Source organism: Mesoplodon mirus (assembly GCF_964341445.2).
Source record: "Mesoplodon mirus genome assembly, chromosome: 7".
NCBI lineage: Eukaryota > Metazoa > Chordata > Mammalia > Artiodactyla > Ziphiidae > Mesoplodon > Mesoplodon mirus.
Window position 1 is genome coordinate 133614755 of NC_138983.1, and position 12287 is coordinate 133627041.

Below are 12287 nucleotides of genomic sequence, written 5' to 3' on the forward strand. Positions count from 1 at the left end.
GCACAACTCTCCCATGTATCAGGGGCGTACTATCTGCCAGGTACGGTTCTTTGTGTAATCCCCCGGTCAGCCCCACCCCTATCACTACAGTCACCTGATGGACACTTACTGAACCCCTGGTATGTGTCTGAGCTGTGCTGGAGTGAGGGCTGCTCACTGCCTCCTAGACACTCAGTGGGGGAGACAGACATATCAACAGTGACTTTCAATGTAATGTGCCGAGCGTTGTGATTGAGGTGGGGATGGATGGCTAAGGAGTGCAGAGCAGGATGGTCGGGCCACGTGGGATTCAGGGAGGGCTTCCTGGAGGAGGTGGTATCTAAGATGAATCCTGTTAGGTGAGCAAGAGTTAGCCAAGGGAAGAAAGGTGGGAAGTGCACTCCAGACAGAAGCACATGTGGGTGGAGGAGAGGAGTGTGGTGAGTGCAGGCCGCTGCGAGCTGGTCATTATCCTGGAGCAGGGGCTGGCTGGAGAGCAAGCCAAGGGGAGGCCTCAAAGGGCCTGCGTGCCACGGAGGGAGCTTGGGCTTCGTTCTGTGGAGATGCTTCCTCACCCGTGAAGAGCCACTCAGACTCTCCCCTACTGAAAGTGTGACCGGGTGGCTTTCTCACCACCAACTTCTGGAAGAATGATTTTAGAAGCCAGTGCTCTTGGGCTCTGTTTCAGCTCTGCCTTCCCTTGCTGTAGGACCTGAGTTATGCACCGTCTCTCTCTGGACCCATCTACCCAGAAGGTTAGGGGATTGGGAATTGGGGGATGCTGCCAGCAGTGTGGACTTAGAGACCTTGCCCTGCAGCTCCCCTGCTGTAAGACTTGCAGACAGCGCTTGTGGCTTTGAAAAATGCACAAAGTGAAGACACATTTAGACCTTATTCGTTTGCCCCAAAGTATTTGGGGTTTGACGTCATTTTAAAGACGCCTTCTTCATTTAAACTGACTTACTCTCCATCAGAGTTATATAATTCATGTTCATTTAGGAAGCTTTCTTTCTTTCTTTTTTAACATCTTTATTGGAGTATAATTGCTTTACAATGGTGTGTTAGTTTCTGCTGTATAACAAAGTGCATCAGCTATACATATACATATGTTCCCATATCTCCTCCCTCTTGTGTCTCCCTCCCACCCTCCGTATCCCACCCCTCTAGGTGGTCACAAAGCACCGAGCTGATCTCCCTGTGCTATGTGGCTGCTTCCCACTAGCTATCTATTTTACATTTGGTAGTGTATATGCCACTCTCTCACTTTGTCCCAGCTTACCCTTCCCACCCCCGCCATGTCCTCAAGTCCATTCTCTACGTCTGCATCTTTATTCCTGTCCTACACCTAGGTTCTTCAGAACCATTTTTTTTTTTAGATTCCATATATATGTGTTAGCATACAGTATTTGTTTTTCTCTTCCTGACTTACTTCACTCTGTATGACAGACTCTAGGTCCATCCACCTCACTACAAATAACCCAATTTCATTTCTTTTTATGGTTGAGTAATATTCCATTGTATATATGTGCCACATCTTCTTTATCCATTCATCTGTCGATGAACACTTAGGTTGTAAGAAGCTTTATTTCTAATGGGAGCCACAAGACAGCTGAGTTAATATTAGAACGGACCAGGAAAAAGAGGGAAATAAGATAGGAATACTGGGAAAATCCCCTTTTTAATAATTAACCTGACATCCACTACCCTTCCCCCCCCCTTCCAATCCCCCTTACTCTGCTCTGCTTTCTCATTTTCATAGCACTTGTTACCACCTGATATCCTACACAGCTACACAATGTACTTGCTTACTGTTTATTATGTACCGACTGTCTCTCTCTCTCTGCTAGAACACGGAGCTCCACTGGGGCAGGGGTGCTTTTCTCTCTCATTTACTAATGAATCTCCAGTGCCTGGCACATAATATGTGTCGATCAAATCCTTGGTGCTCGTGTCTTTCTGCTCTGGGTCTCCCACATCCCTGCCTTCCGGGTTTTCAGGAAGTTAGAAGGATCACATCATGTAATATCACCCTTACAGCTCTGGCCCTGGAACCGTTTTGGTATTTTTCAACTCAGGGGTTCCAGCAGGTGGGAGAAGCAGCAGTGTGCATAGGTGTGTAACTTGAAAGTGCATGCCACTTAGTGGCATGTGTGTTAGTTTCATGCTTGCAACAATTCTCGGAGATTGATATTTTTATTATCCCCATTTTGTAGAAGAAGAACCAGAAACTCCATCCATTCATTCAATCACTCATTCGTTCATTCATTCATTCCTTAAAAACCCCCAGCGTTACTGAGTATCTACCCTGTACTAAGTACTGGTTATAGAGTTGAACCAGAGGCTCAGAGGGAGCTCTGAGGACCTTGCCCAAGGTCACACAGTGAGTAAACAGCAGGCAGGTATTCTGGTTCTCGGCGCAGCCTCTTCCCCTTGCACCACAGCTCTGCACACGTGCTGGGGGTCCTGAGCTGCATCCTGGCAGAGCTGGCTGGGTGTGCATGGAAGCTGGATGTGGAGGCGGGCTCTGGGGCTAAGGTGTACAGCCAGAATCCCAGCTCTGGGCAGGACTTTGAAAGGTCCTTTCTATAGCCTCAAAGTGGGATGTTGCCTAAAATACCCTCATCAGTTACTGTCTATGACTCAGGCACCACATGAATTCGGGTTCCAGTGGGGGATTTTCCTAAAATAGCTGGTAGAGCAAGTTGGGCTCCTTACTGCAGAAGTCATTGCCTTCTGGGAGCTGGATGGTTTTTCATAGTAATGGGTCATCTTATTTATCACCACCTTTATTTTACAGATGAGGACACTGAGACCCAGAGAGGCTGAGTAACCAGATCACACAGCTGGTTAATGGCAGGACCATGACAGTTGCCTCCAAGCCTGTGGCTCTGCCCGTGACACCATGATTCCAGAGGTGTTCTGTGCGGTGGAAGGGCACCCAGTCCTCGCCGCGCTCAGCTTCACAGGATCTGCCCCTCCCCCTTTTTCCTCTCTGTCCCCTGGCTCCTTCCCTCTGTCTCCCTGAGGTAGCAAATGCTCAGCTCACAGTTGCTCCTTGCCTGATTGCATCTGAGAGCTGGGAACACAAGGCTAATTAATGTGTCTGTGACTCTAGGCTTGGCTGCCGGGCCCGGGTCCCCATGCCCTCCCTGGAGCATGGCAGACTCTGAGCTGGCCCTCTGACTTCTCTAAGCAGGCTGCTGGCAGTTGCATATTTTAACAGTGCACATCTGTTGGCTATATAATCTCTCGTATTTGCCCTTCTCACTTGGTGCTTTGATGGAAGACCCCTGGGGGTCTCCCTCTGTTCCAGTCAAAGTGTTTGCTTTGCAATTTTGCTGGAATACCATCCGATTCTGCTCTTACCACTTCTGCAGGTTCTAATCAGGCTCTTACTTTATTTAATTAAAAATCTATCTCAGGCAAATACGGACTAAATTAGGAAAGCTCTCTCATTCCTGGAACATAGGGAAAGCAGCGACCCCCTTGGGGATCTGGCTGGGACATTTTTCCAGGCTGAGATGTCATGGCAAAGCAGATGGGATCTTGGTTGGGAAGCGGGCTGCCCAGGGTAGAAACAGCCCTCTCTCTGCTGGGACAGGAGAAGCCCTGTCTATCCACCACCATGAATAGACCAGGCTCCCTTTCCAGAAGGCTGGGTCAGCTTCTGCCTGTAGGGCCTCCCTCCAGGGCAGTAGGTGGGGCTGTATACCATGGAGAAACTCAGCTAGAGTCCTGCAGGGCCAGGCCAGGGCTGGGATCCACAGGACCACTCAAGGGTAAGGACTTAGGGTAGCCTTGAGGAGTCAGGGGGGAATGTAGCAGAGCCTGGGGAAGCTTGAGGAGTGGTTTTTGTGGCGTCCTTACGAAAGGCTGATGGACAAATGCCAGCTCAGTCTCCCTTTCTGGCCTTAGGAATTCCACCCAGGCCATCCTGCTAGGGTCTCCTGGAAACTCTGCCTTCCCTCTCTTCAACTGATCTCCAGACTTGTGAAACATTTCCCACCCCAAACTGCCAGAAGCCAGTGCCAGGCCAGGCCTCTGGAGAGGGAGACGGGGGAGTGAACACCTTTTAGATGTGACCCAAGACAAAATTAAGTCTGTTCAGATCAGATCCAGAGGCCCTGCTCTCAGAAGCCTGGCTCTTAACCAGCCAGACAAAGGCAATCCTCAGGGCATTTAGGGATGTGGAGACCAGGCAGAGAGCACCCTTTGCTCCTCTAAGCCTCAGACCCTCATTTGGGGCCACAATCCCCATCCCACAGGCTGGCATCGGAACAGGCGAGGTAACATAAGTGGTTTGGAGTTGGAAAATCTGGGGTCTGTTTTGAGGGCTAATTCAGCTGTGTGACCTCCCATGAGAGCCTTTGCCTCTCTGAGCCTCAACTTCCTTATCTGTAAAACATTTGGGATAATGTGGACTTTGTCACCTAACTGAGATAGTAGAGAGGAAGGGAGGCTGTGACTGGCTGGGTATGACCAGGTTGAAGCTCTGATACCAGGATGTGAACTTAAGAACCAGAGGAGTCTCCATCTGTTTTCCATCCTGCGTGAAGTCAGGAGTGGGCCCTGCTCAGGTTCCTCTCATTTTAGCATCTCTGGGACCCTCTGGAAGGGGTACAAGGGAAGGGGTGGTGCTAAATAACCTCTGGAGATGAAGATCCTACAATTCCACTTAGCAAATCGATATGGCCTTTTGCAATCCTTAAAGATCAGAAAATATATTAGGCACTGAATCCTCCTCTCTCCTCCCTCAATCCCCGCAGAGATTACAGACCGGGTCCCATTTTAGCCACATCTCAGGAGAGATGAAGGTGGCAGCCTCTCCCTCTAACACAGGAGGTGCTCTTCCTGGTCAATCCCAACTTATTGACCCTCCAGAGCAGGTTTATTTTTCTCATTCCTTCCATCGCAGGTGGGGGGAACCTGAGAGATGGAAGGGGGTTTCTGAGGTTGGCCCCCACTTCCTCCTTCCCGTCTCAAGACGCCAAGCTCCGAGCTGGGTAAGTGGTCCTCCGGGGTCAGTCTGCTGCTGTGCTTGAGACTGTCTACCCCGTGTGCTGGCCGTGTAGATCTGAAGATAACCTGACACCCTCGTAAATATTTCACCTCTGAGCAGCCAGCAGCAAGGAGGCAGCATGCCAGCTGCTGACCCTGTTGTCAAACTTCACAGCAGCTGCAGGAGGTGGGGGTGGGAGGGACTTCCCTCTTCTGGCTGCCTGTGTGCCATCCCCCATGCGTGCCCTTTGCTTCTCTGAGCCTCAGACACTCATCCGGGGTTCACAATCCCCGTCCCGCAGGCCGGCGTTGGAACAGGCGCGGTAACATAAGAGGAGGTGCTGAGAGGGCTGCTGTGCAGCGCTATGCAAACGTGAGCTATTATTACTTATGGGCCGGCGTGGTTCCCAGAGGGCCTGGCCCCTGGCTAACATCTGGCCGGAGGAGGCAGTTGACAGGGGCTGAGCTCTAAACTGGGATGAGGCAGCTGGAGAGGTAGATGAGCCCGTCCCCTGGTCTCAGGCGGGTGTGCCCGAGTCAAGGAGTGGGGACCTCTTCAGGAGGATGTCCCAGGGATGCTGGGCTCCTGGGAAGCCAAGATGGAGAACGACCAAGGGGTAAAGGTGTGATTTAGCATAAGAACCTGAAATGACTTTTCCTGGGGATGACGTAGGCAGCCTGGTCCTCCACCTGAGAGCCGGGATTCCCAGGGAGCAGCAAAGGTGGGAAGGAGCAGGGTCGGGGTGGTCACTATGGATGCTGAAATCATGGAGAGAACTGAGCTCCATGCTGAGTCTGACAGGGGAGGGTTTTAGATGGGGCTTTGTCAGCACCAGGGGAGGGCAGTTCAGAAAGAAGGGACTTGAGGATGTGTCTCCTTCTTCTCTGGATCTCCGTCACCGAGCACAGGACCTCACATGGATCACGTGTGCAGAACATGTTTCCTGATTCAATAAATAAGCACCCAGGGGCCCTTTTTAACTCCTTAAGTGGCAGTCAAACACACTGGGGTTGGGCAAAGTCAGAGGTCAGCTGGTGCTGGCCTTCTGATGTCCAGGGCAGGAACTTTCATTTTCCCCCTTTGGGTGGGGAGGGACTGACACAGTGGGGCAGCAGTGGTCAGAGCCCTGTGGGACAATGCCGGGGAGCTTTGTCCAGTGGGGAGGGCCCTCCAGTCTGGCCCCTGGCTTCTGGAGCTGAGCCCGGGGTGCTTCCCATAGCATCCTCAGCCCAGCGTACGGACGGTTCTTACCTAGGACGGTGAGGCGTGCGGGGCGGGACCGGATGGCGGCCTGGATGGCCTGGCACTCGTACACAGCATCGTCTTGCAGCTCTGCCCGCAGGATCTTCAGGTGATGTTCCCCTGACAGGTGGTTCCCTACCACCAGGTACTGTGGGTAACCTGTGGAGACGGCAGGCATATCAGGAGGGCTGGGGCGGGGGTGGAGGAGCCGGGCATGACAGACAGGCACAGCGGGGGACGGTGGGGACACCTGAGCCGGGGCTGGTCCTAGGGGCTGGCAGAGCAGGAGGTGACTGCCCAGGGCCCTGATCTCAGTATAAGGAGCACAAAAGAGAGTTTCCCCAGGGGGCTGGGGCAGCGTGTGTGTGTGTGTACGCGTGTGTGTGTGTGCACGTGCGCATGCACGTGCGTGTGCGTGTGCGTGTGTGTACAAGGGTACTGTAGGTTTTAAGTTTAGGAATGTTGGGGAAGCTATTATTAGAGTGGGAAGGAGACAGCAGAGATAGGGGTGCTAAATGTGGACAGACACAGCGGGGCTGTCACCCTGGAAAGCAGCGCGCTCGGCACTGTGGTTTGTAAAGCAGACATGCATCCTAATAAGGAGACACACAGAGAGACAGAGAGACCCAGGCTGAGATGTACGAACCGAGAAGACAGAGTCAGAAGGAGAGAGAAGAAGGAAAAAAAGAAAACTTGGAAAAGGATCAGGAGTCACTCTGGGGAAAACTTTAGTTTCAGGATGGACAGGAAGTAGAAACCGAGGCCCACCCACCAGTTCCCAGGACCCTCTGGTCACTTGGAACTGTAAGTGGCTCTTTTCTGGTCGTTCCTACTATGACCCCCTGAACCCCAGGGCCTGATTAAACACTTAGGAGGCACCCGGGATACTTAAAAATTCGGGGCCTCTTACACCATGGGCAATGAACAACAGATAAATAAAAGCTTGAGAATCACAAATCATTAAGCAGCTTTCCTGATGCTCTGTGGGTTGAATATAAATGCCAACATGAGTCGTGGCTGCCGGGACGGGCAGAGCCTCTCTCTCTCCCGGGTCTTGGACCCTAGACCTCCTTAGTTTCTCCCGCAGGACCTGTTTTCCATCAGTCCTCTTCCCAGAGCTCTGCTTTCCCCCCACCAGTGCCTTACAGGGTCTTTCCTCCCCTCAGAGGCCCATCCACCCTCCAGCAGCCCCGGCTGCTCCTCTTTCTGAAGGGCCTTCGCTAGGGCAGAGTGAATTCTCAGAAACATGCCATAGGAGGAGGGAATTGGACACATTTGGCCTTTTTTTTTTTTTTTTTTTTTTTGCGGTACGCGGGCCTCTCACTGTTGTGGCCTCTCCCATTGTGGAGCACAGGCTCTGGACGCGCAGGCTCAGCGGCCATGGCTCACGGGCCCAGCCGCTCCGTGGCATGTGGGATCCTCCCGGACCGGGGCACGAACCCGTGTCCCCTGCATCGGCAGGCGGACGCTCAACCACTGCGCCACCAGGGAAGCCCACATTTGGCCTTCTAAAGAGACAGAAGCAGAGACAGAGGAACGTGCCATAGCTCTCTTCAAATATCTCCAAGTCTCTTAGTGGGGGTTAGATGTGTTCATGTAGCTCCCAAGGACGGCTTTAGGACCAAGGGTCAGAATGAACATGGGGAAATACTTTAGAATATTGTTAACAATTTACTGGTGTCCAACAAAGATCTGGGCTGCCAGAGGTGGTAGTGAGGTCCCCGTCACTGGCTGTATTCAAGCATACATGGGATGATCGCCTGTCAGGAATACTGCAGAGGAGATTTCTACCCTGGATGAAGTGTTGGTGCTCTTAGGCCCCTTTTACCCCCCATAACCTAAGGGTCTTCCAGAGGTGGGGCAGGGCTCCCTGGGGGTGGGCTGTTAAGCAGCACCCATTTCTGGTCAGTGGCGGTAGCTGTGATCCTCCACCAGACTCCCCAGTATGCTTTTGGGGTGCATCCTGTGTGGCTGAGCCTTTCAGGCTCACGTTTTCATGACTAGCATTGTCCCCATCATGCTATCAAGTGGTCCTGCCCTCCACAGCTGTTCAGGCCTGGCTGGAGATGCTACAAGGCCATCAGCTGTACCCCCAAGAGCCCGGCCACCCCCCTGCCCTCCCTTCCTGCCCTCTGCTGGGCTTTGGGAAGGAGCCCGGGTAAGTTAAGTTGGCTCTCCCTGGGGCCGGGTGAGGGGCTGGAAGTGGGTGCTAGTCCAGCTCTCACCCTGCTGCGGCTGTCCTCAATGTAGCTGGCTCACTGCCCCTAGCCCCGCCAGCCCAGCTTCTGGATCCCACTGTCCTGTGATTAGTCCCTGGTCTCCTGCAGGCATCTTGGCCGGAGCTTGTGTTTTTGTTGACTTGCAAGCCGTCAGCAGCAGGCTTCCGCTCCCATAAGCTGCTGAAAACATCAGTGATGGGTTTGTTTGTATTAGTATAATTAGGCAGCGAGCCGTGGTGCTATCCCAAGGACTGGCAGCATCTTTGCAAAGCACAGGCCCAGAAGCACAGATTCTGAGGAAGTTCTAACTCCTTCCACAGCATCAATACTCTCTCTTGCTACTCCCAGGGGAGGCAAAGTTATTGGTAGTCTGGGTTCTATAGACAAACTGCCTGGATTCCAATGTCAGCTCTATCACTGCCTAGCTCTGTTGTCTTGGGTAAGTTACTTTAACTTCTTTGCCTTTCCATTTCCTTGTCAGTAAAGTGGAGACAATGCTAACACCTCACAGAGTTATGGTGAAGATCAGATAGGATAATCTATGTAAAGTACCTGGCATTCAGTAAGTAGTCTATAAATGCTAGTTTAAACGAACATAACAGTGACGTAGGGTAGCCAAAGAGGCCGCTGTTTTGAGGAGGGAGAGCAGACAGGGTATAAGGGCTTTTGGGGTTAGGAGCCAGGGTCCCATGCATTGGGACTGGGTATTTGTTTGAATCAATTTCTTTCTCGGCTGTGATTTTATTTACCTGCCAAATAAAGGGGAAAAGGCTTCTTTTTCTACCCGTGGATGATTGTAGATTTATGAGATAATGTCTGAGAAATATTTCAGCTTCTTAGAAGAAAAATGTTCCATCAGTATGAGGGAGTGTACTTATAAATCACTTCCTTAGACTGGTTTTTTCCAGCTTTGGTGACCAGAAAGATAGTAAGGTCTTCAGTTAAGGCATCATTTCTGGTAGACTGGATGGGGCTACACATTTACAATAGAAGAGGGCAGAGCTGTAGCCGGCTGAAACCCCATAACAGGGGCCCCAGTTCCCCCACAATGTTAGGTGCTCGGCAAATACTTCCTGAACGGAACTGAGATCTATTATACTCACTTTCTTATCAGGCAAGCAAACAGTGTTTATTGAGCATATATTTGTCATTATCGTCGTGATGCTATTTTGGGACAGGTGATCAAATACAGAGAAAACACGTTACCAAGAGTTTGAGTTTATTGGCTCTGCAAGGAGAGGGCTGACCTTCTTTTTATCAGTGGAGTCAAGTTGGAGAGGAGTCAAGTTCATCAGATCCCATTGCCCTCCAGCACTTAGCAGGACCCAATGCTGGATCCCAGAAAGCCATTCATGGAAGTGGATGCCAGAGGGTCAATTATCCATGCAGCAGTGACCACTCTATGAACCATCCATGGTGACCTGGGGCTTCCTCTTCACCGACCCAACAAGACCCCAGTCCCTGATGGAAGCTGAAAACCATTGACCGGGAACCCAGAGAGCTTCCTTAACCAGCAGCAGTGCTGGGCCAGCTCAGAGCCTCGTGGAGCGTGAAGGACTCGGTTTGGGAAGATCGTATTATTCCCCCAGTTCCTCTGTGGTAAGGGGGTTCAGAGTCCCTGAAATTGGCTGGTTCCCACAATACTTAAATTTTTTGGCGGCACAGTATATTTTGGAGATGTGATTGTGTATTTTATCCGTGCTCAGCTGGGCTGCAGCACTCAAACCCTGTGATGCTATTGACCATTGCTATAATATTTCAATACACATTTTTGGCAAGACATAACTCACATTTTAAAATATTAACTTCCCAACCATCATGTTCCTGAGTGCACTTTGATTTTTATTTTCCTGCAGCTGAACACCATGAGAGAGGCAAAGCTGCTTCTCAGTTGAACACATATTTTTCTCTCCTTCTCCACCCCCAGACATTCCCCAACCACAGGGATACCCACATTCCTCGTTCTTCATGTTACAGTTTATGCCAAGTTAGCAAACAGCCGCATGCCTACCCTCCTCAGGGGAGAATAATAATGGCTGATGGGTGAGTGACCAGGAGGATGATTTCATTCTTTTTTCTTCCAGGGGAGAGGATGGATTGGAAAAATGTCTGTGTGGGCTTAAGGGTTGACATTTACAATAGCTAAGAGGTGATGGGGCGTGGGCACCAACCAGGCAGCACAGACGCCAGCCCTCAGCAGCCATGCGAGCCCACCAGCGCATCTTTGCTGAATACCAGCCTGGGTGGTGGGCTGAACGAAGCTTGGAATTTATTTTAAACACTTGTCTTCTTTTCTCTGCATCACATGGTGACCCCTAAACCCAACCAGGCTTCTTCACGTTTTCAATCTACTTGGCTCCCTTTATGGTTGGAAGGAAGGAAGCACAAGGTTGTGACTTAAGTGGGGAATACGTGTTGGACCCAGGAGAAGGAACACTTTCCTTCTGGAAAACTGACTTTATGTGAATCATGTTTGACTTTGGAATGGACCCTCCAGGGCAACACTGTGTTAAGTTTAGGACTGACCGCCGAATGGAGGGTTTACTCATAATTCATCACCAGAGGTCAGAGGGGCCCTCAAAGTCCTATGCATCCTGGACCCAGGGCCTGCCTCGCCTGCCTCTGCCCGTGGGATCTGCAATGAAAGCTGAGATTTAATCCCCAAATGCCACTGAAGATGGGGTTCCCTAGGAGGGGGGGTGGGTGGGTAGGGCAGGGGCGGGTTCTAGGCCTTCCTGGGGAGGTCTGGGGATACTCACTTGAGAGGTCCCTGCCCACTCCCAGAGCCAAGCCGTCTTTGATCCACAGAACGAAGCCATCGTATTCAGGGATGGCGCACAGCAGTGTCACTGGCTGCCCCGATACCACAGCCTGGTCCTGGGGCTGCTGGCTGAAGGAGTACACTTGACCTAGGAAGGAAACAAGTGCAACGGTCAGTGTCTTGCCGGAAGGGCTTCCCCTCGAGCTTTGGAAGCAGAGCCTAGGCTACCCTGGGGGACAAGGACCCCCAGAGCACCTCCCTACCTGCCTGGGGCCCAGCTGCGGCTTCTTCACTGCCCCCAGCTCCATCCCCTGCTTGCAGGATCTTGCCCTGGCTGCAGGCTCCCTGCCCATCAATCCCCGGTGCACTCACACTGTGCTCCAGCCATCCTCCAGCCCCCAAACGGGCCATGTGCCACTGCACTTGGCACGTGTTATTCCTCTTTCCCCTTAACGCCACTTCCGGGCGCCTACTTCCACAAGGGGGCAGAGGCAGGAGAGAGACCCCCAGTTGGAAGCACTCTGGGGGGGGCGGGGTGTGCTTCAATAGGGCAACAGGCATAGGGCGTGGTGTGCTTTGGTTAAACCTGAGAATCCAAGAAATATCAATAATGTCATCGTTTTAGTGGCTCCCAGGATGGGACTAGGGCCAAATTTGGCGGGATGAGGGGTGGTGGAGTGTGAGGGATGGTGGCGTTGAGTGAGCAGGTAATCGTCTCCTGTCCCTTTCTTTCCTGCAGCAGACCCTGCACCAGCCTCTCTGTCACTGGGAGCAAATCATCAGTGTGAACCCACACCTGCCCATACACACCTCCCTGAACCATCTAAGGTAGGCAGTTCCATATTTTATTAAACAGAGACACCCACATTGGGTATAATAGGCCAGACATTGTTCCAAGATTTAAAAATATTAGCCTGTTAATATTTTCATCCTCATAACAACCTATGAGGCAGGTACTCTTTTTATCCCCATTTTTCAGATGAGGAAATGAGGCCCAAGGAGGTAAAAAAATAGTAACAGGAGCTGCGCATGTTAATGACTCACCACATGCCCTGTGGGCCTTCTCTGTGGCTGTCACATCCCCACA

The 12287-nt window shown here is 51.6% G+C and overlaps 1 protein-coding gene across 3 annotated transcripts in view; it reads right to left on the reverse strand.

Moving 5' to 3' along the window:
• Positions 1–12287, reverse strand: part of KIRREL3 (kirre like nephrin family adhesion molecule 3) — a 543536-nt gene that overhangs the window by 75168 nt on the left and 456081 nt on the right. For all 3 annotated transcript variants that reach the window (XM_082627471.1, XM_082627472.1, XM_082627470.1), the window contains 2 exons: positions 11199–11348; positions 6230–6379 (listed from right to left, as the gene is read on the reverse strand). In XM_082627471.1, the coding sequence (XP_082483597.1) occupies positions 6230–6379; positions 11199–11348 (300 nt within the window). The remainder of the gene's footprint in view (positions 1–6229; positions 6380–11198; positions 11349–12287) is intronic.